The 27,548-nt window shown below is 42.5% G+C and overlaps 1 protein-coding gene across 4 annotated transcripts in view; it reads right to left on the bottom strand.

Annotated features, from left to right (window-relative positions):
• The window catches only part of LOC138813031 (BEN domain-containing protein 5), a 624,491-nt gene that overhangs the window by 107,708 nt on the left and 489,235 nt on the right, over positions 1–27,548 (bottom strand). For all 4 annotated transcript variants that reach the window (XM_070001309.1, XM_070001310.1, XM_070001308.1 and 1 more), the window contains exons 5-6: positions 23,657–23,771; positions 2,770–2,881 (exon numbers count right to left, since the gene is read on the bottom strand). In XM_070001309.1, the coding sequence (XP_069857410.1) occupies positions 2,770–2,881; positions 23,657–23,771 (227 nt within the window). The remainder of the gene's footprint in view (positions 1–2,769; positions 2,882–23,656; positions 23,772–27,548) is intronic.

Here is a 27,548-nt window from a genome sequence, read left to right as displayed (position 1 = left end):
CACTATTAACAGTGAAAGGGGAACAACTAAAAATAATCCAGGACCCCAAAGATAAAAGACAACTTCCCCAGGAAGGCCAAAACGTAGAACCATTCTGATTATATCATATTCTGGGCTTTTGTTGTTATTGTTGTTGTTAATAGTCCCTGACATGTTTTGGAAATGCACACTTATCAGTATTTACTTGTTGAATGTCTGTTTCCCTACTGTGTTGCAAGTATCATAGTTTTTCTCACTATTAGAGCTTTAGTGCATTAAATATAGAAATGTAGCATACACATTTTGGAGAAAGAAGGAAGGAAAGAATGCAGTAAATGATTGAATGAGGACCCAGCCTCAGAGATGACAGCCCAGATGCACACCTTGATTTCAGCCTTCTAAGCCTCTTAGCAAAGGACCCAGTAAAAGCCTTTCCTTCATTCTAGACTCATGGAAACTGTGAGACAATAAATGTGTGCTCTGTTAAGCTTTCTTCACCTCCCAAAACACACTAAGTTAGGAGAAGGAAGAAACTGAGCAAGCTGGGATCCTGTTCTAGGTCAGATTGATTCTTGCATTAGTGCCATATGTCCTAGTTTGTGGCACAAGAGAATGGATGTCAAGGAAGAAAATAGCTCAGCGTCCATGATGTATTAAAATCCAACCATCTGAAGATCAATCCATTTGTACCATAAATAATTTCTTATTATCTCTGTAACTGAGTGGCCTGATCTGTTTTGCAACATAGACAGATGCCCAGTAGTTTCTGAGCAAATCAATAACTTGTAGTTGATGATAGTGCTGGCAGGCTGAAGTCTCTTCCTCTTAAGCAACCCTAATCTCCTTTCTGTGGGCCCCTCAGCAGTTGTCTCTTAGCATTCATCTAAAACATCACTTTGTTCATTGGCTTGTGACCTATCCCTCCTCCTGGCCCCGAGTCTGTTTTCACCATGTCTCGTTGCCCTCCCTGTGAATACATACTTTGCATATATAAAACATTTGGCATAACAGGATTTCCTAGGTTCAGTCCAACTCAATTCAAAGTTATCAGCCAAATCTGTTAAAAAAAATATGTCTACAGGGACTGTTGTTTTTGAGAAGGAGGTAGAAGCAGGAGAAGTCATGGTGTCTATTAGAGAAACTACAGTTGGTAGGGAAGTCAGACTGTAGATACTTCTGGAGAAAATCAGATGCAGCTTCTCTCTGCAAGGAAGGCTGATCAGAGTGGCATAAGACTTTGGAGACAAGGAGAAGCAAGTTAGCGTATGAATAGCCTTGAAAGGCCCAACCAGAAGGCAGGCTAAGAAAGAACCCAAGAAAGTAAAATTCACATGCACAACTAAAATAAATGACTATTTTGTAGCCAGAATAACTATATTGCACCTAAGGACTTAATTTTTCATCAATTGTTTTTATAATTTATTTGTTTTTGAGCACACATTTATGCAGCTCTTTAGTTTTAGATATTTTTGTTGGCGTCTTCAACAAGAGTAGGTCGAATGAGTTACACTGGTACAGTGCTAAAGGTCAACTCTGGGAGCTGTGCTGTCTCTACTGTCACTATCTGTCACCTCGGTGGAGCTAAGGGATCATAAAATCACAACCTTTATAGCCAGAAGAGAATCTGATGTAATTTCACCAGAATATCTTCCAAATAATTTTTTTTTGGGGGGTCCAGTCATAGGGCCTGAACTCTGGGCCTGGGCGCTGTCCCTCAGCTCTTCAAGTCTAGCGCTCTACCACTTGAGCCACAGCGCCACTTCCGGCTTTTTTCTTTTTGCTTATGTGGTGCTGAGGAATCGAACCCAGGGCCTCATGCATGCAAGGCAAGCGCTTTACCACTGAGCCACCTTCCCAGCCCCCTTCCAAATAATTTGAGTCTGCTCTATGCATTCTTTTTGACAGAGTATCACCTAGCTTCAAGTTGAATACTTTTAGTAAGCTAAGCTCACAATTCACATACCTACTCCATCATCAGGTAGCTCTAATTGTTAAGGAGTCTACCTCTATCCATGTATTCCACATGTTAAGGAGTCTACCTCTATGTTAAGGAGTCTACATCTATCCATGTATTCCACATGTATCCTCCCTACTCTTTGACACCTCTATGGAGAGTATGATTGTGGTTCTCCAAGTTATGAAACCCCAATGTTTTCTCATATTTGTCACTGGGAAGAATTTACCCCTCTCAGCAGACTTGGTGTAAATGCCTATGGTTCTGTCTCCGTAGCTTCCTGCTTTTCTTCTGGAACAGTTGGCCCTCTTTTCTGGCAGTAGAGGTAGATGCTTGCCTCTTGGGTACCTCCTCTTGCCCACATGTGGACATGTCCTCCAAGTCAGACCAAACAGTCTTTTGGAAATGCATCATGAGAGCAACTCACGGTGATAGTAGTGGGAGCCACTGGCTGTGACACTTGGCAGCCATGTATGTTCCCCATGTGTGTCACTTCCATGACACACAGCTGGTATTCATTTAGTGAGTTCTCAATTTGGCTTATACTATTGCAGATTGTATTTCTCTAGTTGTAACCAAAGAACCTTGACAAATACATGCAATGTGTTTCCATCATCCCTCAGGTCCACATAACCAAACCAATATTTGTGAGGGGAGTGGGAGAAGGAACTGGGAGGAGGCACTGGAATTTGTGAAAGTCAGAGGCCAGCAGGCCTCGTCCCTCCCTGATTCTGTCCGTATCGTCAGAATTTGTAGCTCCTAGTGGGCTTTCCCACACACCACTTCCCCTTCCCAGATTGATCCACTGCAGCTGTGGAGTGCATTCAGATACTCACTGGGTCATTGTACATCTGCACGATGAGCTGCTTCACCCCGTGCAGGGTAGGGTGGACCCAAGGAGAAGGATCTAGCCAGTGACGATTCAGGTCAAACCCCATCAGAGAGCACCTAGAAAATAAGCAAGCTCAGAGTCAGTAGAGACAAAACAGGCTGAGCTTCTCACATGTCAAAATACATTTAAGAACAGTAATAATAATTACACCACTTCCCTAACATGTACTGCTTTCTAGAGAGAGTTTGGCCCGGTTATTTGAATTCATTCATTCAATGCTATTAACCTTATGTCATTACTACTATATTCCTGGGTCATAGAAGAAGCTGAGTCACACATAGGTTAAGAAAACATTTCTATGACATGGTCCATGGACCCATGCACATCTTCTACATAGTACAGTAGAAACAAATGTTCAGGCCCAAACCACTGGTGTCCCCATTAATGTTCCCATTGTTCCCTTTCATTTCATACCATTTCACAACTGTCTGCCTCCAACATGTATTAGTGTCTCATTTCTACTGACAGTACCTTAAGCCTGATCCAAGGTCCAGAGAATTGTGACTATCTCTTTTTTTTGGGGGGGGGGGTCCAGTCATGGGGCCTGAACTCTGGGCCTGGGTGCTGTCCTTCAGCTCTTCAGCTCAAGACTAGCGCTCTGCCACTTGAGCCACAGCGCCGCTTCTGGCTTTTTTCTTTTTGCTTATGTGGTGCTGAGGAATCGAACCCAGGGCCTCATGCATGCAAGACAAGTACTCTACCACTGAGCCACCTTCCCAGCCCCTTGTGACTATCTCTTATGTTATCTTGCTTCCATCCTGGGCTTCTTCTACTCTACCTTTTATTCCCACATTTTTCCACACAAAGGTCAGGATGCTCTTCTTAAAATACATCACATCATGTCCTTTCTCTGATTCAGTGTCTCCTTGTTATATGCAGCATAAAGGCCAAGTCTTTGCAACAGGCTACGAAGCCTCTTTTGGTCTATCTCATTGACCTCAGACCTCAGGTCCTACCACTGTCCTTGCTTGAGTGGTACCAGATATTGACTTCCTCACTGTTCTGCAAACACACCAGACAATGACTGCCTTGGGGACTGTGTGCAGGTTCTTCCCTCTGCCCAAACCCTCTTTCCCTAGATAGCTAGGTGACTCAGTCTACTGCTTATTTCAAATTTTTGCTCATCTATTATCTGCTCAGTGATGCTTCACCAGCTCACATTCTCTATAAACTCTCTTGCACATTGCATAGCTTCACAAGTGTAATTATGACCTTTGGTTCTCCTCCTCTCTTTCTCCCCTCTCTTATTCTTCTAGATCTGTTCACACACAGCCCTGCTTGTATCTGGGAGAGGGGCTGCCTCTAGAGGTCTTTCTCCATGCTTCTGTCTCCACTGGGCCTCCACACATATACTATAAGTCCTCTCCAGGCCAGGCCAGAACAGACTAAAAACAACTTCCAGGAAAACCATGCTTGTCCACAGTTCAAATGACTGTCCTCCCTCTCGCCAATCCATCTTTTTCCTATTCCCAGAATGGGCCTCATATACACAGCTGATTATATTTCTTTCTTGATCAAGATTTACTATTTGTGGCTTACCATTGTCTATAGAATAAATTATGCTCTTTGCAGATTTTCATCCAATTCAAAACTCTAGCTAATAATATCCCTGTTCTCTCCATCCTTCTCTCTCCTCCATAATGTCTCTTTCTCCTCTTTCCTTCTTTTCTATTGTCATCTTGTCTTCTAAACCCTTCTCTATGTTCATAAACAGTACAATTTTCATCCCTTCCCTGGTTACAAAATTTGCATTTCCACCTATCACCGGACTCAGCAAAATATGTGATTGCAGTGGTGTGGAAAATAATCATTTCTCTTCCTATCCCTTTAAATAAGCATGGTGGGAGTCCTATGGGAGGATAACAAATGCGTCCTGGAAACACTCAAGAAGAGCCTCATTGAGGAGAAGCTGTGTGACATGGGCCTTGTGAATGGGTAGGATTTTGCCAGGTGCTGAGTCCATCAGGAAATGTGCAAGTAAAGAAAGTGTGAATCCAGCCAGGATTTGAAGGAATGGCTAATGGCGACTCTCCTCACATATGCCTCTTTCCTTAGTGCCTGTGGGAAGACGGAGAAAAATCACATTCCCTCACCATAGTGCTGCTTTTGCCCTAACAGCAACCAGTGAATAACATGGAAATTTCCAGAGTCAACCTTTGGGTCCATCTTCAGAATCTCAGTAAATTCCTGCCTAGCTTCTGCCTTGCTGGTCCATCCTGGTTCAAATGGTAGAGAACTAGCCTTGAGCAAGAGAGCTAAGGGAAAGCAGCCAGGCCCTGACTTCAAGCCCCTAGAACTGGTACCAACAAAACAGAACAAAACCAAAACAAAGGCGCAAACAAACAAACAAAAAGAAAACCACTAAAGCAAAAGTGTTAGAAGCAAAAGATCCTGAAAAATCAACACCTTGATCCAGCCTGCTAATGTGAAAACTGTGACTGGTAAATCAATGAGCATTTCAAGTCTCCAAGGATCCCAGAGATCTTTAGAAAACCACATTTACAGAACTCTTCAGTGAGTAGACTCCACAGGACACTTTGTGGCTTGATTGTTGAACAAGCCTTTTAATGGCAGTAAGCTCATCAGTAGTCACTTGTTTGAGGAATAAAACATGGCAGTAAAAATACATGAGCTGTGGCTAGGGGACTGAGTATAAGACCTATCGCCACTCTCTGTTACTTTAGGAAAATCACCTCCCCTCAGTAGGTTCTGTGCTCCTCTTCAGAAACAAAGTAGCTATACTCATCCATGGAGGTCCCTTGCAATTCTTTCATTATATTACTTTAAAGCATCAGTAACTGCGCTTTAACCCCAGAGTCAGGGACTTTGAAGAAAGCATAGATTTCCAATATGGTTAAAATACAGAGAAAACAAATATTCTAAGAAAAGGTCAGTTATAGTTCTAAAAAGAGCCACCAACTAACCAAAGGTTACAATATCTCAACTTTAGTAGCATGGTTGTTTCAATATTTGAGATTTTTGTATGACTAGACATCATAGCTATCTTAGTTCATATTAAGTACCTTCTGTGGTATTCACCCATGACAAACTCATCTAAGGATGCATCTCTCAGAATGTGTTGCCTTTATGGTGGTATATGACAAAATTTTGAAAAGTGTTTAAGCCATCCACAAAATTCTAATAATACAATAAATAATAAAATAAAAATAATAAAATAAATAATAAAAATACAATAATCAAGTGAGGTAGATATGATTTATCTGCATTTTACAAGCAAGAAACTAAAATCCAAGAAAGATTTGACCTTGAGAAAGTAACTTGACATATACTAGGATGGAGCTGAAATGTGGTGCCAGGGCAACCATAATTACCCTCTATGGTCCCTCCATCCATTTATAAGACTATGCTATCCCTCCCATACTTCACATTGGTCTGCTCTTCCTGCCCTGTTCTCTTTCTCCTTTGCTCAACAGCAGAGATACAATGGTTCCAGACAATGTTATTCAGAAGGCAAATAAATAGCTCTATCTTGTGAAGGACATTGTGCCTCATCCCTGTTGTAATAGTGGCAGCAAGAATGAGAGCAGTGATTTTAGTTCCCCTCCTTATGATTTTCTCTTCACCTCTTCTAAAGGATAAAGGAAAAGGCAGTTTGGCGGCTCCAGATCAATCTTCGCTGAGCACCGTGAGGCTGCATACTCCTGAGAGCTTTGTCATTGACAAGCAGAGATGTATGAGCATGTGTGCAATTGTCCCCCAAACACAGCAGTTTCTCAGCATTACCAATGAGCTGGATTGGATTAAGTATATTTGCACCAAAAGCCAAATAAATATGGCTTTATTTAATACCACAAAAAGGTTGAGATTCAATTGTCCTTGGCCTGAGGCACCTTCTAGTTCTATTGATTGGCCAGTGTCACAGTGCCAGACAATCTGTCATCGACGGCCCCTGCAAAGTGCTTAGCAGGTGTGCAGGGCTCTACTGTGTATAGGGAAACATTTCCCTTTGTTGCAAATACATCAAATGCATCCTAACACATCCAACTCCTCATCACTGCTCCCAAGACACGTAAAGCATTTCCCTCGCATCCCTTTGTAGATGACCACCACGGGAGGAAATCGGTGAGCAGGACTGTAAAGACAGAGAAGAGGGGGGAAATGAACCTAGGTTTCAAAGTCAGAAGGTGGTAGGATTCAGTCTCAGATCTGCCACCAAGTTACATTTGTGACTTTGGATAAATGTAGCTGTTTTGCTCAAAATAACTTCAAAAGGCTAGTAAAGCAGAGACTGAACTAACTTCACCCCCACTGAGTCTTTGGTGCCAGCACGGTGTTCGGTATGTGTTCGGCACATAGTCCACACTCAGGTAAACAACAGGGCGTTAAGGAGTTTATCCATGGTCCAGAAGGGCAAGTCACAGAGGCAGGACTTCATTTAGGATATAACCAGGTCTAAGCTTACGTTCTTAGCCATCGTTTTTCTCTCTTAACTGGAGTCATGGCAGTGCCTGATAGAGGGGCTGACCTTCCTGTACAGGCTGGATGCCAACATCTTTTTGTAAATATGAAAAAATGAATAAGACTCAAATAAGAGAACAGCATCACAGGTACCTGCATGCAAATTGGTAGTAAGTGTTCAGGTTGGCAGTTGCAAAGAGGTGTCCATTCTCAGTAGGCAAAATACAAAATAATTGCATTTCCTAGGCAGACTTTGGCTTGAGAGCAGAGTCTCCATCCCTGTCGAGTCCTCGGCCAAGAACCTTTGTGCAGTGTACAGACTGGATATCCATGCAAGCCCCTTTTTGTTCACAGCAAAGTCAGGATTAGCACTCAGATACAGACAATATTTATCCTGCACTAGTGGCCTTTTTGACAAAGTGTTAGTATTGGAAGGTAAGGAAGATATTCAGATAACATCTGGTAAAGGGATCTCTCATGGGCTTACACTTCCCAGGGCCCTGGGGCCCAACCATTATCCTTAGGAACCAAGAAAAGCTTTGTTTGAAAATATTCTTAAGAGAGGAACAGACAGGCACAATGCCTATGTGCACCTGATCATATAAAAACACTATTTATCAAAATAAGCTCCAGAAAATGAAAACAAGAGGTTTCATTTTCTTTTTTGCTGTTTTTGTTTTCATTCCTTTTGTTTTGTTTGTTCATTTATAAGGCTTTGGGAGTGAAAGGTAGGTGCAGAAATAGAAGGAGAAAGGGTGAATAAACGCAGCAGTGGTACTCACTGGACACTATGTTGAAAATGAACAATGCAACTTTTGGGTGGGATAGGAGGGAAAAACTAGGAGAAAGCACAGGAAGGGGTGACACTGTCCAAAAAGAGATGTACTCTTTACCGGACTTACGTAACTGTAACCCCTCTGTACATTACCTTTATAATAACAATTTAATTTTTTTTAAAGAAAAACTTTGTTGGAATGCCTGATCCCTTCCTGTGCACCGCATGTATTTCAGTGTTTCATCCTCACTCCATCCAGTGCCCTTGAGACACACAGTAGGCTCTGGTGGCTTTCCACCTGTGCAGTTTATCCTCACAGCCAGTCACCACCTAGAAGGGCCTGAGATCCCATCAAACGTAGTTCCAACACTTCACATACGGGGAAGCTGGTAAGATGAAGAAAGAGAGCAGAACCTATTCGCCAAGATCAAAGGTTTCAAGTCCATTCCAGAGCTGAGGATTTTTTTTTTCTTGCACCCATAGCTCATGCTTATAATCTAGCTATTCAGAGAGGCTGAGATCTGAGGATCATTGTTCAAAGCCTATCTGTACAGAAAAGAGTTTGAGACTCTAATTAACCAACCCAAAGCCAGAAGTGGAGGTATGGCTGAAGTGGTAAAGTGCCAGTCTTGAGCAGAAAAGCCAAGCCAGACTATGACACCTGGAGTTCAAGCTCCTATACCAACAAGCTCTCTCCTTTTTAAAGGATGTAAGAATGGCATTTTCTTTTTTGAAGTTTTCTTTTTCTTTTTAATTTTAATTGTTTATTGTTCTTATAAAGAACAGAGGGGTTATAGTTACGTAAGTCCGGTAATGAGTACATTTCTTTTTGAGCAATGTCACTCATTCCCTTGCTTCCTGCCAGTTTTCCCCTCCCATCCCCACCCACACGTCATATAGTTCATTTTCAACATAGTGTCTAGTGAGTACCACTGTTGCATGTGTTCATCCTTTGCCCCTCCATTTCTGTGTCACCCGTTTACCCTCCCAAAGACAGCACATTTTCTAGAGGAGATACTAGTCCTTAAAACTAGGAAAGAGTTATCGTAATTTCTGCAGTGAAAAGAACTGAGCAGAGCAGATACAAAGAAGTCCTTTACATCTTTCCAAGACCTTGGAGCTGGCAAGCCACTCACTCACCTGCCCTGCCACCAAGAAAGGTCGTGAATCCAAGTATAGACTCTGGAGTCGTGCTGCCTGGATACAATCCCAGCTCAGCTGTGCATTATCTTTCTGGCTGGACCTCTCTGTGCCTCATCCCTCAGCTGAAAAGGGAGGATTTTGCTTTCCTCGGAAGGTTACTGTGGGGACAGAATGCAACTGTCCATGCATGCTGTCGACTGCCTAGTTTGACATAACCGTGGGTTGTTTTTATATTGTGACACTGGCACAATGTTCAAGGTCCTCCACAATCGGTCCTCACTTCTCACACCATGCCAATGATCTGCTCACCATGAAAGCCTGGCACACTGGAGGGCTCATGATCTAATTGTAAAAGGCTGCCTCTCCTGCTGGCTATTAGGATTCCGGTGAAAGTGGTAAGTCTTACATTGTAGTCCACTGTTCTCTGGGCTGGGGCTTTTGTGTGGTGCAGACTGCAGTGCAGCCTGTGGTGGCTGCAGCGTGACTATACACAGGGCCATACTGCACTACTGCCCACTTGCCAAGGATCCCGGTTCACCCAGGCTCCAGCAGCAAGGTAAGTGCTCAGAGTTTCATGCCTGCATCTCCCACTATTAGCATGGGACCTCTGGCAGCTGTGAGTCAGCTTCCTTGCCTGCAGTTGAGGATAACTATGAGTTCAAGTGGATGTTAGGTGGGACATCCCAAGGATGACTTTAGTAAAAGGAACACCAATTCCTTTCCATTTCCTTGATTCTCTTTCCTGAAGGTGGATATGGAACTTTTCTGGTTGAGTCAAGATGAAGGAAAGAGTTTGGGGGTCCTAACCTTGTTAAGCATGGGCTGGCTTTTGATATTATTTGTTTTGGTTTGGTTCTATTGGGGATCCAACTCACAGTCTTGAGTCTGTTCTTCTATTGGGGATCCAACTCACGGTCTTGTCTGTTCTTCTATTGGGGATCCAACTCACGGTCTTGAGTCTGTTCTTCTATTGGGGATCCAACTCATGGTCTTGAGTCTGTTCTTCTATTGGGGATCCAATTCACGGTCTTGAGTCTGTTCGGCAAGTGCCCTCCCACTCACACCACAACCCAAGCTTTGTAAGTTTGGATGTGGAGTCCTATAGGAAAACTCTATCCTGGCCTCCTCTGCTACGTAGTGTACTTTCGGGAGGTAGTTTACTTCTTCTGTTGGAGCCTGATGGGAACTTGAATTTGGGGGTGAAGTACAAAGAAACTAATTTAGACACAGACACACATGCCTTTCAAATCCTGCAGGGGTGTGTGGTTAATTTTGATCTCTACGTTGCCAATGAAAAATTAATATAAAATAACATAGAACAATGGCTGGCAGCTTGCATAGGTTCAATTAATGCTCTGTATTATTGTCAGTGTTGTTATTACTATTATCATGTCTTTTAGTACAAAACATGTCATTTTCTTCTTTAGGCCAGCTTCCATTCAACTTTCAAGGTTTGTCACAAAATACTTCCTACAGGATGTTTCCTATGACTACTCATCTTGGCCCTCCAGGTGGGTTAGAGGTGCTGTCCTGGGCCAGCACAGATGTAATGTTCAGCTTTCATCCTCAGGGTATGATGCAAAGTATGTGTGGATCAATATTTGAGGGAGAGAGAGGGAGAGTGCATAGGTGGGAAAGAAAGAAGGAAAGAAGGAGAAGAAGGAAAGGACCGAGAGTGGGAGGGTAGAAGGCAGGCAGAGAAAATAAACATTTAATAAACAATTAAAAGGGGCTGGGAAGGTGGCTCAGTGGTAGAGCACTTACCTTGCATGCATGAGGCCCTGGGTTCGATTCCTTAGCACCACATAAGCAAAAAGAAAAAAGCCAGAAGTGGCGCTGTGGCTCAAGTGGTAGAACACTAGCCTTGAGCTGAAGAGCTGAGGGACAGTGCCCAGGCCCAGAGTTCAGGCCCCACGACCGGACCCCCCCCAAAAGAAGAAAACAATTAAAAGTTGTTAGGCTTCTACAGTCGAGGCAGAATGGCAACAATGGAGTGATGTGAGCAAGGGCAGCCCGGTTTGGAGTGGGCAGGTAGGGGGTATGGAAGTGGCCAGTGGCAGACGAAGCTGGAAAGTATGCTTAGCAACACCGTGCAGGCCTTGAGTCCCATGCTAAGCAGCACAGGTCCTTCTGGCAGCCAACTGGGAGCCTCAGAAGGATTTTCCAGCTAGAACTGGTAAGAGGCAAGCAGCAGTTGAGGAACTAAGATGGGAAATGATGAATGAAGAACTTCATTCATATATTTTTGTTTCTCTAGAGTGCCCAGATACAAATGCTGCGTTACTACCTCCTTGAAGGCCTGTCTTCGATGTAGAATCAATTATTAAAATCAACTTGCTATCAACTCTAACTTTGCAATGTGATTTAGCCGCTTGCAGGGCCGGAGCCTGGGAGCTGCTTCCGCAGACATCCTGCCATCTGGCCTTCTGGAGGAACCTGGCTGAGAAGCTCATTTGAATAATTGGTTTTGATGGTGTGCACTTGTGGGTTAGACACCTGGTTACAATGCCAGCCCCAATGTCCTTTCAGCCTCTGTAGAAACATCACTTGGGTTATGTAAAGTAGGAGACTCTCTGGGAGGGGAGGCTGTCACTCTCCGAGTGGTCAGGCTGGCCTCTGCCGTCATTCAGACTGCATCTGGACTATGTGTGTGGCTCACTTGCTGTGTGACCTTGAACAAGTAACTTACCCTCTCTGTGGCTAGACTCTAGAAGGAGAGTGATTCTTGCTCTGCCTGTGCCACAGGCTTCGGGTAAGGATCTGAGAGATGTTCAGGAGTTGTGACTTAGCAGAAATACAAGCAGAAAGATTTAGGTAAGGATCTAGACAGAGTTCAATGTCAGACAGCCAAGTGCTTGTGGGCTTCATTATAAGGACTATGGCTCCCACAATGAAGCTCCTGATGGTCTCTTCCCACTCCAGTGAAAACAGGAGAAAGCCACCTCATGGGGGGAGTGTCAATTACTGGTGCCTCAGTTTCTCCTTCAGTGGAATGACAACTATGATCCATTTGTGCTAAAAATTGAAGGAAACAATACATGCCAAATGCCTGGAACAGTACCAAGGCAAGAAGGCTCAGTAGATGTTAGCTATCGTCACTGTCATCGTTCTGGCTCAGTCCCAGACACCACACCTCAACGACAAACAGTGATAAACATTTAGAGCATGTTTGGAGGACAGCAGGAAGGACAGGGAGAAAATCAAGTGTGAGTTTATAGGCAAAACATTGAAATTTTGGGGGTGTCCAGTCTGGAGATAGAGGGGGGTCAAGGGAAATGCAGACTGGAAAAGAATGAGAATGCTAGCCACGGTGCTGGTGCCTTATGCCTGTAATTCTAACTACTCAAGAGACTGAGATCTGAGGATGACAGTTCAAAGCCAGCCCAGACAGGAAAGTCTATGAGGCTCAAAAGCCAAGGGAGGAGGTATGACTCAAGTGTAGAGCACCAGCCTTAAATGAAAATGCCAATCAAGAGTGAGGAGTCCTGAGTTAAAGCCCTACTATTGGAAAAAAAAATGAGGAGGCTCAATTCTTTACTTCAAACAGCTGATTAGCTGCCAAGTAATAGATGAGCTAGATCTAGCAAGCTTTTGGAGAGCAGAGGCAAGGTTATAAGCTGGCAGTTTAGCCTGAGGATGAAGTCCTTTCTAACAGCTAGAGGTCACGTGCATACATCATGATATCTTGGGAGGGAGGAAACAACCCATATCAGGAAGCTGACAAGTAGAGGGGGAATGACAAGACTTCAAGTATGTTGCCTTAAGGATCAGAGCACTGGATCAGATCTCTGTCCATGACGCTGTGACCAGAACCCTGGCAGTGAAAAGTCACTGGTAGAGAAGGAGGTAGTATGAGATGAGGCTGGTGGATCTCTTGCTGCGGACCTTTGTTTGCCTTTCTAGTTTGACAAAATCATGCTGTTGTTATGTTGTCATAGAACAAATAGAATATTAACATGTATTTTATATTTTATATAGCTGATTTTATGTTCTCTTCTATTTGGACAGCTTCAAATGGTTCCCTCTTGGATGCTGAGATGAAAAACAATAGACCACCTATAGAATGTGTGTGTGTGTGTGTGTACATGTGTGCGTATGTGAGTGTGTATTAGAAATGAGTGCTCTGGTATTAAACCCTCTACAATGGTCAGTAGCATTTCTCTATACTCTTTAGTTCCTTTTTATGACTGATGTACACTTACAGATGTGCCATACTTTTTTGTAGTTTTTTTCCCCAAAGATTTCTTTGAGATTAAGTAACTACATGCATTTCACAGTATGTGGCATTAGTTATACTTAGCTAATGTCTCAAACACATTGTAACCTTCGCAGTGATAATCATCATCATTCTAATCTACAAAGCTTATGAACTCTATAAACATTAACAATATAACTATTTCTTCCAGATTGGGTGGTATGTCCATTGCTTTCCTTTTGCTGAGTATCAGCTGTTTGCTCTTTCTTTCATTCCCCCCTCCCATCACTGCCCTTGAGTTGCTTAGTTCACTTTCATCAATGTCCAGTACAGCTGATGGGCCCCTTTGCTGGATTTTTTTTCACCTGGTTTCCTCTGATTCTGTGCCCTCCTCCCAGCTTCCCTCAGATGTGCACGTGTATATACCATATATGAGGTAAAGAATATAGAGTCTAGATATTTTAAAATCCACCCACGTCTCTTCCCATTAGAAGGAGGTACTGTGCACCAGGAGATGGTGTAGCACGAGGGTCAGTTTTCATGTCACAGGCCATGAAACCACTTGCCCCATCATACCAGGGAAGCCGGGGTAAGATATTTGGTACTTTGAGCCTCCCTTCCCTTCTCTATTTAAGACTGGGCCATCATAACACCTCTACCAGAGGGCCTGGTGAGGATCAGGTGACATGAGGCATACCATGCACAGTGAGTAGGTGTTTACTTCTCACAGGCATTGGGCTTTGTCCTGGCAAGGACTGCTTCTGATTTCCTTCTGTTTCCTCAAAGTCCAGCTCAAGGTTTGACACCCAGCTGGTCCTCCACAAACCTTAGTTAAATTGAATTGACCACCCAGAAGCATCCTTTGCTATATAAAAATTGCTAGGGTCAAGAGACATAATGACAGCGAGTGTCTGTAGATTGTACAGACTCCACCATGGAGCATGCAGTGCTGGGTCATAAAGAGGAATCATTTCTGCATCACTGAACAGACCAAGAGGGTCTGCTCCTCCCCCCACTTCCACACTCCCAAGAAGCACCAGGGTTTTCTGAAGATGAGAAATTTCACAGCCTCCTGCTATCTTTTGGGTAACTGCGTATTTTATGATGACTAATAGGCAATTACTATGGTAATATTGCAATTCAGCATGTGTGAGGTTTGGGAAATGAGAAATTATGGGTAACTACTTTGGACTCATTTCTATGGTAACAAAAAGTAATTGTCATTAAATACCAGTTATACTGAGGCTGTACCTGGTAATTATAGATTTTTATGCCCAGAAACATAAATAAAACCAATAAATTTATTCAAAGGTCTATGACTGTTTACTTATACTTGGCTCTATGGAATACACAATGACAAGCACCTAATTAAGAAATGCAAACCCAACACAGAATTTCATATTGTCATATGGAGATGGAAAGTCTGTTTTTCAAATGCAAGGGAACTTGTGCATTACAAATGCTCAAATGCTTGGCAAACACAGTAGGGGTGCAGGGGGTGGGGCTGTCTTCTCTGCAAAAAAAGGCAGAGGAGGAGGTGGTGCAGAGAGTATGCAATGTGTGTGCATGGCTACGGGAATTGCTAACAAATTCTAAGCTCATTTACCCTTTACCCTATACCTCATTGGCTTTTCCAACTAGGATTGCCTTGCGCTTGAAGGTGCAGTATCCATCCCTTAGGACCTGAGGTCCCAGATACCCTGGAAGTTTTTGAAAAGCCATACATTGCAAAACTGATGATTATGCCATTCTTTTTCTTCTTTCCTTTTATTTTATTTATTTATTTATTTTTGTCAGTCACGGGGCTTGAACTCAGAGCCTGGGTGTTAGCCCTGAGCTTTTGCATCCAAGGCTAGCACTCCACTACTTGGAGCCACAGCTCAAAGTTTTCTGTTTTCTGGAGGTTAACTGGAGATAAGAGTGTCATGGACTTTCTTGCCCTGGATGGTTTTGAACCGTGATCCTCAGATCTCAGTCTCCTGAGTAATTGGGATTATAGGCATGAGCCATGGGTGCCTGTCCTTTTTGCCTTTTTAATGTGGAAATATAGAACCTAACATAAAATTTACATTTTAATCCTCTGTAAGTGTTCAATGGCATTCAATACATCCACCTCTGAAATGTACTCTATACCCCTTAGCCCTCTATGTACATTATACTCATTAAATAGTTTTCCATTGTCTCCTGTCTTCTTGCCTTTAGCAACTATCATTCTATCCTGTCTCTGGATTTAATTAGTTGATGACGTTAAGTACCTCATATAGTATTTGTCCTTTTGCGACTGGCTTATTTCACTTAGCACAATGTCCTCAGAGTTTGTTTATATTGTAGTCATGCTGTTTTTGACAGAGCCTCTCCTATACCGCTTCCATTAAGTGATGAAAGATGCGTTTACCACAGTTTACCCTTCCAAGAGGGTGGGGGGTTTGGGGGAACTGGGGCTTGGGAGAAGTATGTCTTATCCAAGCACAACAGGAAGATTTGGGAGAATGAGGTTGTTTAATACTTACTACTTGCTTTCCTTTCTCAAGGAGTTGTTGGAATGAATTGGAGAATCTGGAAGAAATGGAAGAATTCCTAGCAAATACTGATACTGTATACTCAAACTAAACTAAGAAGATTTAATCCTACTAAATAGGCCCATAACAAGTAATGAAAGAGAAATGGCAATAAAAGACCTCCCATCCAAGAAAACCCCAGACCAGATGGAGTCACAGCCAAATTCTACAAGGGAAGTGAGTTCTATAAGAACTCACTCCAGTACTCCTCAAACTCTTCAATGAAATTGAAAGTGAAAGATCACTACCAAACTCATTCGATGAAGCCAGCAGAACCCTCATCCCCAAACCAGGTAGGAACTCATCAAAGAAAGAGAACTATAGACCCATTTCTTTGCTGAATATTGATGTAAAAGTTCTCAATAAAATGGCCAACTGAATTCAACAACTAATCAAAAAAGTCATACACTATGATCAAACAGGATTCATTCCAGGGATGCAAAGCTGGTTCAATATACACAAGTCAATTAATATAATTCAACACATCAACAGGAGCAAGGACAAAAACCACATAATCATCTCAATAGATGCACAATAAGCATTTGACAAGATCCAACAGACCTTTATGATAAAAGCTCTGGAGAAGCTAGGAATCCATGGAACATTCCTCAATATAATAAAGGCTGTATATGACAAACCTACAGCCAGCATTATACTTAATCAGGAATGAGACAAGGATGTCTGCCCTCTCCACTCCTCTTCAATATAGTGTTGGAATTCCTAGCTAGAGCAATAAGGCAAGAGACAAACATAAAGGGGATCCAGATAGGGAAAGAAGAAGAAAAAGTCTCCCTCTTCTCAGATGACATGATCCTGTATTGAAAGAACCCCATAGGTTCCTCTCCCAAGCTACTTAAATGGATCTGAAACTTTGGCAAAGTAGCAGGTGTAAAGTTAACCTATAAAACTCAGTAGCTTTTCTGTATGCCAACAATGAGAAGAGTGAGGCTGAAATCAGGAAATCAACTCATTTTATAGTAGCCTCAAAACACACGCACAGGTGCGCGCACACAAACACACAGACACAGACACAGACACAGACACAGACACACACACACACACACACACACACACACACACACACACACACACACACACACACACACACACACACCAAAAACCCTGGGAATTAATCAAAGATGTGAAGGACTTCTATAATGAAAACTTTTAAAAACCTGAAGAAGGAAATTAAAGCAGACTTAAGGAAGTAGAAAAAAATCTCCCATGCTCCTGGATTGGGAGGATTAACATGAAAATGGCAATACTGCCCAAAGCTATCTACAAAGTCAAAGCAATACCCATCAAAATTCCACCAACATTCTTCAATGATATAGAAGAAGCAATCCAAAAATTCATATAGAATAATAGAAGAGCCTGAATAGCAAAATCAGTCTTTAACAGGAAGAACAGCACCAGAGGAATATCAATACCAAACTTCAAACTCTATTACAAAGCTGTAGTTATAAAAATAGCTTGGTACTGGCACATAAACAGGCCTGAGGACCAACGGAATAGAATCAAAGACTCAGAAATGAACTCACAGCCTATAGCCACCAAATCTTTGATAAAGGAGCCAAAAACACAGAATAGAAGAAAGACAGCCTCTTCAACAAATGGTGCTGGCAGAAGCTGGCTATACACATGTAGAAAACTGAAGTTTGATCCTTATATATCACCCTGCACCAAAATCAATTCCAAATAGATCAAAGATCTCAACATAAGACCAAATATCCTGAAAAGGATAAGAGTAGGGGAAGAACTAGGGCTCCTTGGCACAGATTTAAACTCCCTAAGTAAAGATCTAGAAACACAAATCAAAGAAAGGCTGGATAAGTTGGATTGCATTAAACAGAAGACATTCTGCATGGCAAAGGACATAGCTAGCAGGATAAATAGAAAGCCCACACAGATTGGGAGCTCTTTACATCATTTACATCTTTACATCTCTTTACATCTCTTTACATCTTTACATTGGGAGCTATGCATCAGACAAGGGCCTCATATCTAAAATATACTTAGAGCTCAAAAAATGAAATCCCCCCAAAACAAATCCTCAAAGAAACAACAACCTCATCAATATGTGGGCTAAAGACTTAAAGAGAGACTTCTCCAAAGAAGAAATAAAAATAGCTAATAGAAGAAAATATTCAACATCTCTGGCCATAAAAGAAATGCAAATCAAAACAATATTGAGATTCCACCTTGCCCCAGTTAGAATGGCCATCATCAAGAAAACAAATAATAACAGATGCTGGCCAGGATGTGGCCTAAAGGAGACACTACTACACTGTTGATGGGAATGTAAACTTGTTCAACCACTCTGGAAAGCAGTATGGGGGTTCCTCAGAAGACTAAACATAGAGCCTCCCTAGGACCCAACACTCCTGGGCATTTATCCAAATAATCACAAACCAGTCTGCACTAATGATACCAGCACAACCATGTTCATTGCAGCATTATTTACCATAGTGAAGATATGGAATCAGCCCCTCAGTGGCTGAATGGATCAAGAAAATGTGGCTTACATACACAATGGAATTCTATGCTTCCATCAGAAAGAATGACATTGCCTCATTTGTAAAGAAATGGAAAGACTTGGAAAAAATCGTATTCAGTGAAATAAGCCAGACCCCAAGAAAGATAGGAGGCATGGTTTCCCTCATTGGTAATAACTAGAATATGTCTATAAATCTCTAAGTTAATCCAATGAATTGTAAAAGACAAAAATAATGACACTTGGACATGACTAATTAAATAGCACTCTAAGCATTGCACACTGAGAACAAAAGAGGATATTCTTAGGAGAGAATCACAATGGCTCAATATCTATGTGCATATGACCATATAAAATGATGCTTATCAAAATGAACTACAAGAAATGGAAACAAGAGGGTTTCCCCCCACCCCCACGCCCCCAGTAATGGGGCTTGAACTCGGCCTGGAGCTTTCTGTCCCTCAGCTCTTCAGCTCAAGGCAAGCGCTCTACCACTTGAGCCACAGTGCCAATTCTGGTTTTCTGGTGGTTAGTTGGAGATAAGAGTCTCACAGACTTTCTTGCCTGGGCTGGCTTTGAATCAGGATCCTCAGATCTCAGCCTCCTGAATAGCTAGGATTACAGGCATGAGTCACAGGCGTGAGTCACAAGATGGGTTTTTTTTTGTTTGTTTGTTTGTTTGTTTTACTGTACTGTTTGCAGTTAGTTCTTTTTTCTTTCTTTCTTTTTCCTTTGGTTTACTCCCTGTTGTCATTGTCTTTTTTAAAATTTCTGTACCCTTTGTCTTGTATATAAGTTTATCTGAGTTGGTGAAAGGAATGAGGATCATAGAAATGGTGGGACAAAGGGTGAAGTAATTCAACAGTGATATGCACTACATTATGTTGAAATGAACTTTACAACTTGAAGGGAGGGGAGTTGGGAGTGGGGAGAAAATGAGGGAGGGAGTAACATTATTCAAAAAGAAATGTACTATCAAAAAAAAAAAAGAACCTTGGGGAAGGGAGGGAGGGAGGGGATGGTAGGGGGAAAACAATGGAGGGGGTAACAATGTTCAAGAGGAAGTGTACTCATTACCTCACTCATGTAACTGTAACCCTCTGTATAGTATCTTTGCAATAAAAAAAATCTGTATTAAAAAAAAAGAAATGTACTCATTATCTCACTTATGTAATAGTAACTCCTCTGTACATCACCTTTACAATAAAATTTAAATTAAAAAAAACAGTTGTTGGAATGATCAAATATAGTTTTCAGTGCCTTTAAATGTAAAATGCCCTGTACAATGACAAGGTTTGGCTGAAAATCCAGTGTTTATTAAATCATAAGAACAGCTCATTATGTGAAATTATAGCAGTGTAACAATTCATGTCACGATGATACACAGTGAAAACATTTGGGGTTAGGAGGCCATGCAGGTGAAGAAATATAAAGGTTGAAGGCAGATATGTACCCTTCTCTGGGGAATATAGCTTTGTGACATGCACAATCGCTAAAGCCTGCTATTTACTTCACTTATTCATTCAGAAAAAAATACATATCAAAGGCACATTATGTGTCAGGTGCTGAGAATGTAGAGAATAAGGCAAAATCACGACTAAGGAGCTTATATTATAGAATAGAGAAAAAAATTAAACAAACTGTCACACATATTCAAATGATTATAAACAGTCCAAGGACTACAAAAGGGCAATACCAAGTACTATGAAGGAGTATAGGAGAGGCCAACTTTACATCATAGGTGCTGGGGAAAACTTTCTGTAGATTAGCATTAAATCTAAGACCCAAAGTAGGAAAAGGTGAGTATGATCAGAGTATAGAAAAAAATAGAATGCATTGTTTCCCTGTGTCTCTATAGCATAAATAGTGTAAGTACTGGCATATCATCTAATAAATTGTGATAGATGGCTACTGTAGGGTATAATATAGCTGCTATATATTGTTGCTGTAAACTTTAGTTATAGGTTTTATATACTCTTAGTATAGCCACAGCCTAGTACCATACACAGTGGTCTAGTTAATAAAAGCTGCTACACTCACATAAGGTGCATTTTCTGTCATGGTAGAATATACATATATTACTATTAAATGCTGGAGTACATCTTCTCTATTTAACTATTAAAGCCATATCCTACATATTATATTATTAAATATAAGCTTAGCTGAAATCTCTCTAATTTTTTCCTAAATTGGATTGCATGCTTCATGTTATTATTATTGTTGTTGTTATTTAAAGGAGGCTCAAGTGTTCTACCACTTGAACCATGCCCCTGTACTTTTTGATCTTCATTTGATTTTTCAGATAGAGTCTCATACTTTTGTAATTGCATGCTTCTCTAATGTGGAAAAAGTAGGAAAAGAGGAAGGAGGAAAAATGCATTTATATTTGGAACTTACAATATATATAACATTGTGCTTTAAATTCATTATCTCCAAAAACCTTACAATTCTTTAGCATCCTCGCTTGCAGATGAGAAGAGTCTTGTGAGGCCATGCCATTGATCACAATGTCATATAGGAGGTAGGAGAGCAGAACTTGAAATCCCCTGTTCATAGCCACTAACTCCACAGCCCATGGACCCAGCCAGTACACTGCCCCTCCAAGCCCATGAGGCTCCTTGGGGCAGGCTTGACTTCTCAGACTTTCAGTGCTTGGCATGCATAGCCCTGGCTGTGGGACTGGAGGACAACAGGGAGGAGCAGGGCCTCACTCAGACAGAACTGCATTCCTGCCCTCTCCTCACAGGGCACAAACCTGAGACAGATTCTTGACCTGTTCTGAGGGACTGCGCATCCAGAGGGAGATATCAAGAGAATGAAAGTCAGAGGGCATGAGTGGAAAGTAGAGACATGGCTGTCTGCGTTCTGGCCTGTATCCAGAGATCTGATCAGTTCATGCGAGGTCTGGATTCATTTACTGCCTTAGAATTATGAGAAACTTACTATTCCTTCCTTCCTTCCTTTTTTTCCTTCTCTTCCTCTCTCCCTTTCTCCTTCCCTCCTTGTTCTTTTCTTCATTCTTTCCACCTTTCCTACTAAAAGTGGATTTTATTATCTGTAAACTGAGAAACCTTAACTGTAAAGCAAAGGCAGTATTTAGGAGCGCAGAGTCTCTCTCTGATTGTTGCTTTGGGCCTTGTACTTTCAGTTTTTGGCATGTCCAGCCCTGGCAGTGGGAATGTCCTCTAGATTTGTAGTGAAATAATATTAAATAAAATATGTGTAGGAGCTCAAAAGGCCATTATTGGGTCAGCGAGCAGACTTCTTAGAGTGGCACTTCTCAAAATCTGTTCTATAAGCCTAATATGTGTGGATCATGACACTAACCTTTGAGAAACACTGAGCACTATATTTCTCTTTTGAGACTTGAGGTGCTTATATTCAAAATTCTGGAAGGTCTTATTGTAAAAAGGTTTGTTTAACTTAAAAATTTCCAAACTTACTTGCACTCTGAATTCTCCCCCACCTGGCAAGTCTCATCAAACCCTGGAAACAATGCTGTAGACAACAGGGTGGCTCTGGGAGGGGCTGGCCTATGGGACCAATAGGGCAGCTTGAAGCTCTCCATTCTGAGTTTCTATTATTATTTTTCAGACTCTCCAAAGCTGTAGCAGTAAATTCTCCTGATCGATGGGCTCTTTGTTGCTATTCAGAACAGTTTTAGCAACAGGATTAATGCCTGTGGCTAGAGACTTTCTCCAACTCTCATAATGAGAAAGAATCACATTTTCTCAGTAGGAGTAGCATAGAGCTTGAATTTCACTATGAAACTATTTCTCAGGGTTGGGGATTTTAAAATCCTGAAATATCTCTTCCTCCCCATCACAAAATCTGAAGCTTGAGGACACGTAGAAAGCATCTAGCCCCTCTCCTCTGATTATCTGAAGGCCAGTCATTTTTGCCAAGGTCATAGACCTATTTCTAGCTAGTCCTTCTCTGGACCACAAATGATGACATAAGTAAGTGTGTGGGATGTCAGCACTGACCTCGCGTTCACCACTGCTGCTTGTGTAATTAAACAGAAACATTAACATAAATCAAATGGTCATTCCCCCACCATCACCACTAGTAGCACTTCCTGCCTAGGGGTGGTGGGAAGGCATTGTTCTCAGGCCTGCAACAAGTCAAAAAACTTGCAAATGCTAATGAGCCATCACTTTGGCCAATTAAGAGAGGAAGTAAAAAATTTTCTTTCATGAAGGTTTCATGCCTCCCATGGGCTTTTTTCTTAACTTATACCCAGGGGCATTAGCAATCCCTTCTGGACTCAGTTTCCATGGTTTTGGAAAGTAATAAGCCAACTCTGTGTAAAATGGGCCCTGCCAGGTGTCAGATCTGGTTTAATGTGAGTGCCACCCATGACCTTCTCATCTTCAGGCCTGTTTTCTCATCAGTAAAAATCACCTCTTTTGTTAACTTATAAGCATGCTGATCCCTTTGTTAGACATTAGGAATTCAAAGACCATTGAGATTCAATCCATGTTCTGTGGTGGCTTGAATTCTACTGGGCTATAAGGTAATAGGAAAGCACACTCAATAATCAGGGAACCCAGGAAAGGGAGTGGCCAATTCTGTTTAGGGCTTGGTAGGACATAACCTAAGTTCCCAAAAGGGTTAGTTAGATGAAAAAAAAAGAAATGAGGCAAGTGTTGGCAGAGGGCCATCTGCACAAGGGTAATGTAACCCTTGTGAAATTTTAAGTGTTAACTGATGGTGCTAATATAGGAGAAACTATCCAGGCATGAGTCAGAATGGGGTTGGCTGGTATGGTCACATTAAAGAGTGACAGTTCACATGGTCTGGTCATGCTGCTGTCCTTCACTAATGATCTCCAAGGAGCAACACTGCAACAAAGGAGCAATCATTATAACCCCTATGAGATTCTACAAGACTCAATTCATCCCACGATTTCTTCTGATATTCACCACTGTCCTGTACCAGGAAGTTATTATTATGCCCAATACCCAAGAGAAACTGTGATCATCAGAGAGGGAAAGTGAATTCACTGAGCTTACATAGGAAGTAGGTGTTAAGACTGATACTAGTTCCCCTGATCCCTGATTCCTGAGCTGTCCATGAAACCCCAACAGTGGCTCTGCAGAAATAGCCAGGGCTCATCAGACATACTCTCAAGAACCAAGGTGAAGAACAACAATTTTTTTCTCTAAGTTTATCCTCTTTTTATGCTTGCTTCCAACCTTCTATCCTGTGACCACCTGCTTCTCAGCATTCTCCTCACTCCCTCACCTGTAATTGCCCAGGTAGACTCCATCAGGGTTGAGCATTGGTGCAATCTTGAAGACCAGGTGTTCTCGAAGAGCACGGGCAACTGGGTGCTGGCTCACAAGGAAGTCAATGATCCCTAGGGAGAGAATAGTCAGTGTTAACTTCAAAGTGTTTCAAGGAGGAAGCACATTTTTCTCAGCTTGGAAAACAATAAGAGCTCAACAGGTGACTACTGGCCTTTGTTGTTATCTGCTGCAGTGGCTGTGTGGCTATGGAAGAGATGATTCCCAGTGTATCTTCCCAGTATATCTCCCCCCCCCCCCCGCCCCACCCAGGAGAAAGACATTTCAAAACACATCCCTGAGGCCCAGAGACAGGAACTGGGGAAAGCACCTCCTGCTGGAAAGGACAGATGAGGAGGGCTCCAAGAAAAAGATGACATTTGAGCTGTGCTTTGGAAGGCCCAATAACCTCTGCAAGGTGTTCTTATCCATGAAACCAGAGGGCCACCCTGAGAAGTCCAAAGCTCACCATGTCACTCCTTCTTTAGTACCCTCTGATGATGGGGCTTGCACCTATCAAGAGCACAGGGGGTGGGAAAATCAACAGCTCTGAGCTTTGGAGCCTCCCCTCTGTTCCACATTTCCATTTCTTCATTGGAGATCTGAATAAATAGTTAAAATGCTGCTCTAACAGTTCATGAGAAGAATGTAATGCAAGAAAGTGAGAGGAGAGTCCCTAAAAATACAAAGGGGTCCCATTCCCTGTTAGGGAGACCAAGAAAGGCCTGGGGGAGAGGGAATATTTGAACTGTGCCCTGACAGGTCTTGAAAGACAGGCGGAAGAAAGCCAGTAGGGTAACTAAGAGCAATCCACATGCCCAGCAGCAGGCACTAAGCTCTTGGAATGACCAGTCACCCCAGAACATATTCCAAAGCTGCTGTGACCAGTGAGGGACATCTCAAGCTTTTTATTATTCCAAGCTGAGAATCCATCAGCAATCCAGAGCCAGTTGGACAGCATTTACTTCCCAGTCAATGCAACAGTGGACCAGATGCCCTAATTTATTTGTTGGTCCTCATATTAAAGTTGCAGTTTGCCAGTAAACAGGCAGAGTAATGATGCCAGGCACCCTTGTTAGGGGCTAATAATTGCTTAATCTGTTTACTAATTGACCCCAGCTCCCGGGGTGGCCCTCTATCAAGGAACCAGTCTGTGTTCAGGATCTGGACATGCTGCCTCTGAGAATGGCTTCTGGAAATGGAGTAGCTTGTCATGATCCATCCTCCTTCACAGATGAACAGATTAATTGGGCTGCCAATTAGGCAGCTAATAAAAGAAAGAAAAAACAAAGCCAGACCAGAAGCTGTAGCAGCCCAGAGCTCCCTCCCTGAGGTGGGTAAGGGAAAAGAGAAGGGGAAGTTTCAGACTCATCTGTTGGCTTGAGGTTAGATCCAACAGAAATCATTGCCAGTGATCAGAATATCAGAGGATCTTCCCTTATTGATTTATTTTCGGTAGTAGAGGAAGTAAGTTGAGAAGTAGTAGTAGAGGTAGTAAGTTGAGAAAAAGGAGTAGAAGGAAGAAAGTGGGAGAAAGCAAGAGTGGGGACCATGCCATAACTGGCTGAATGTGGATGGAAAGCACTGCATGGGACAAGGAAGCAGAGGAACTCAGGGAGAAGAATGAATCAAGGAATTGTATTTGAACCTTGATTGATTGTTAGCTGGATGTATGGCTTGCTAGCTTTCACTGAGCATTTTTTTCATCTTGACAGAAGGGTGCTACTGAACCTGGAAGAATGTTGCGCATCTGGGAAAGAACATTTGGGCTCAACTTAGATCTCCTCATAGCACACACGTAGGACCTAGTTTTGGGTGAGCTATAGGAACCTTCCGGGCATACTTTCCCTACAATTAGGAGAAAGAGCTGAGGAAATCCTAAGGAGGCATCTGACACTGACATCAAATGATTCCATTAGTTTTATTCCTTTTCCCCAAAGTGGACAAATCCTGGTCCGTTAGATAAGGAGAGTAATCTTCCTGCTGGGTGCCAAAATGTGCTCCCTTGACATCAGTCCTTGTTCTGTGCTGAACGAGTTTACCAGGTCCTTTCCTTTGGGCAGATTTAATCAGAAAGATGGAGGGGAGAACAGAAATGGGAAAGCTGTAGACTAGAGAGGCTAGGTGGAGAAAGTAAAGTGCTGGAAGATTTGAAATTAAAGCTGAGTGGCAGGGATTCTTGCCCAGTGTGAACCTCCAGCTGGCCAGAATGAATCTCACCAGGCCAACCACAATGGAACCTGGTATTCATTATTGTTATTTCAGGACTGGGCCCACAGCAGGTCCTTAATAAATGCCTATTGATGGATCAGTCCCAGAACTCACTCAAGCTTGACCAAGTCTGTAGTTAGTGAAATCGACAAATCAGTCTACAAATACCCTTGGCAGGGCCAGTGATGGACATTCTAAGATGAAGAAGATGCTCCTGTCATCTCCTTATTGACTGGCCAAAGGTCTGATGGACACTGCATAGAATATTAGAAATTAGAAAGGGCTTTAGAGGTTAAGGAGGGGTCCTGGAGAAGGAGGATGAACAAGCCAGATGAAAGGTGCCAGGAAGGTACACAGGCAGGGGAATTCTTATACAGAAGTTTGGTGGTGGGAAAGAAGGTAAACATTCAATTGCAGGTACATAGCTTCAAGGTGAAAAGTACAGACATAAAGTAAACTCTCCTCCTCAGGACTCACTGACTTTGTTGTGGCCTTACCTCCTCAGTTTTCCTTGCCAGTTAAAAAGGTGAGAATAATTATTAGCTGTGGGTTACTGTGAGGATTTAAATGAGCTGATGCAAACCAAGTATCTGGTACATAGTTGCTCTTCCTTGGAGGAAGAGGAGTGGGAGAAATGAATGGGAGAAGTGAGCAGGGACTTGACAGTATAGCTGAAAACATGAAAGACAGAGGGAATCACTGCAAGGCTTGAAGCCAGGGAGACACAGGTCTGAGCTTTAGAGAGGACTCCTAACTACCACCTGGATGGTTGCTTTGAGGGGAGGAATACAGTGACAGGACGTCTTGAAGGCTGGATTAGGGTGGAGGTAGGGAGTAGACAGATAAGAAGCCAGCACATATAAAGCAGATTGTCATTAGCAAACGGACTGATGAGGTGGAAGCCTGCTAAGGCTCTGGTGTGACCAAGGCCCGGAGAATCATGAGAATGGAGCATGTGCCAGGGAGTTAGTACAGTACTACCCTCCCCCTACCACCTCTGAAAAAAATCATATAACCTTTGGCAAGATGCCTGAGATTAGGTTTCTGGCTCCTGGCACCATGGGGATCTCAAATTGGAGCTCAGAAGAATAAGGAAAATTACCCCTCCTGAACCTTTGAGTTTGGGAGATTGATGCTTGTATGTGATTATCATGTCTATCTCCCCTCCAGGGCCTGAGTTCCTGGAAAGCAAGAATTGGTTCACAATCTCTGCCACCTTACTCTCAGTGCCTGACACATGGCAAGTACTCAATAGATACACAAGAAATGATCCACGAAGGCCATTTTATTAGTGGATTGACTTGCAATGCTATTGGCTCCATTTCACAGACAGAGAAACGAAGTCAGGGTGTGATATCACTAGCTGAGAGGCTCACTGGAGCCTAGATGTAACTCAGATTCAGTTCTACTGGCTTCAAAGCAGTGCTCCATTGTTGTTGTTGTTGTTGTTATTAAAACAAGATGGAAAGAATCAGATCATTTGCATATGTTTTGCAAAGTGATTTGCATGTGCCCACATGATTTTCCCTCTAGAGACTTCTTAGTAGTTTCTGTTCTCTGTTCCAAGGCAACATAATAGGCTAGGCTAGGATCAAGACAGCCAAGATCTCTCCTGGGCCCAGAGAATGGTATGCTGACAC

The sequence above is a fragment of the Dipodomys merriami genome, unplaced genomic scaffold (assembly GCF_024711535.1).
Source record: "Dipodomys merriami isolate MVZ:Mamm:240054 unplaced genomic scaffold, mDipMer1.0.p SCAF_577, whole genome shotgun sequence".
Classification (NCBI taxonomy): Eukaryota; Metazoa; Chordata; class Mammalia; order Rodentia; family Heteromyidae; genus Dipodomys; species Dipodomys merriami.
This window is presented reverse-complemented; position numbering and strand designations above follow the sequence as displayed.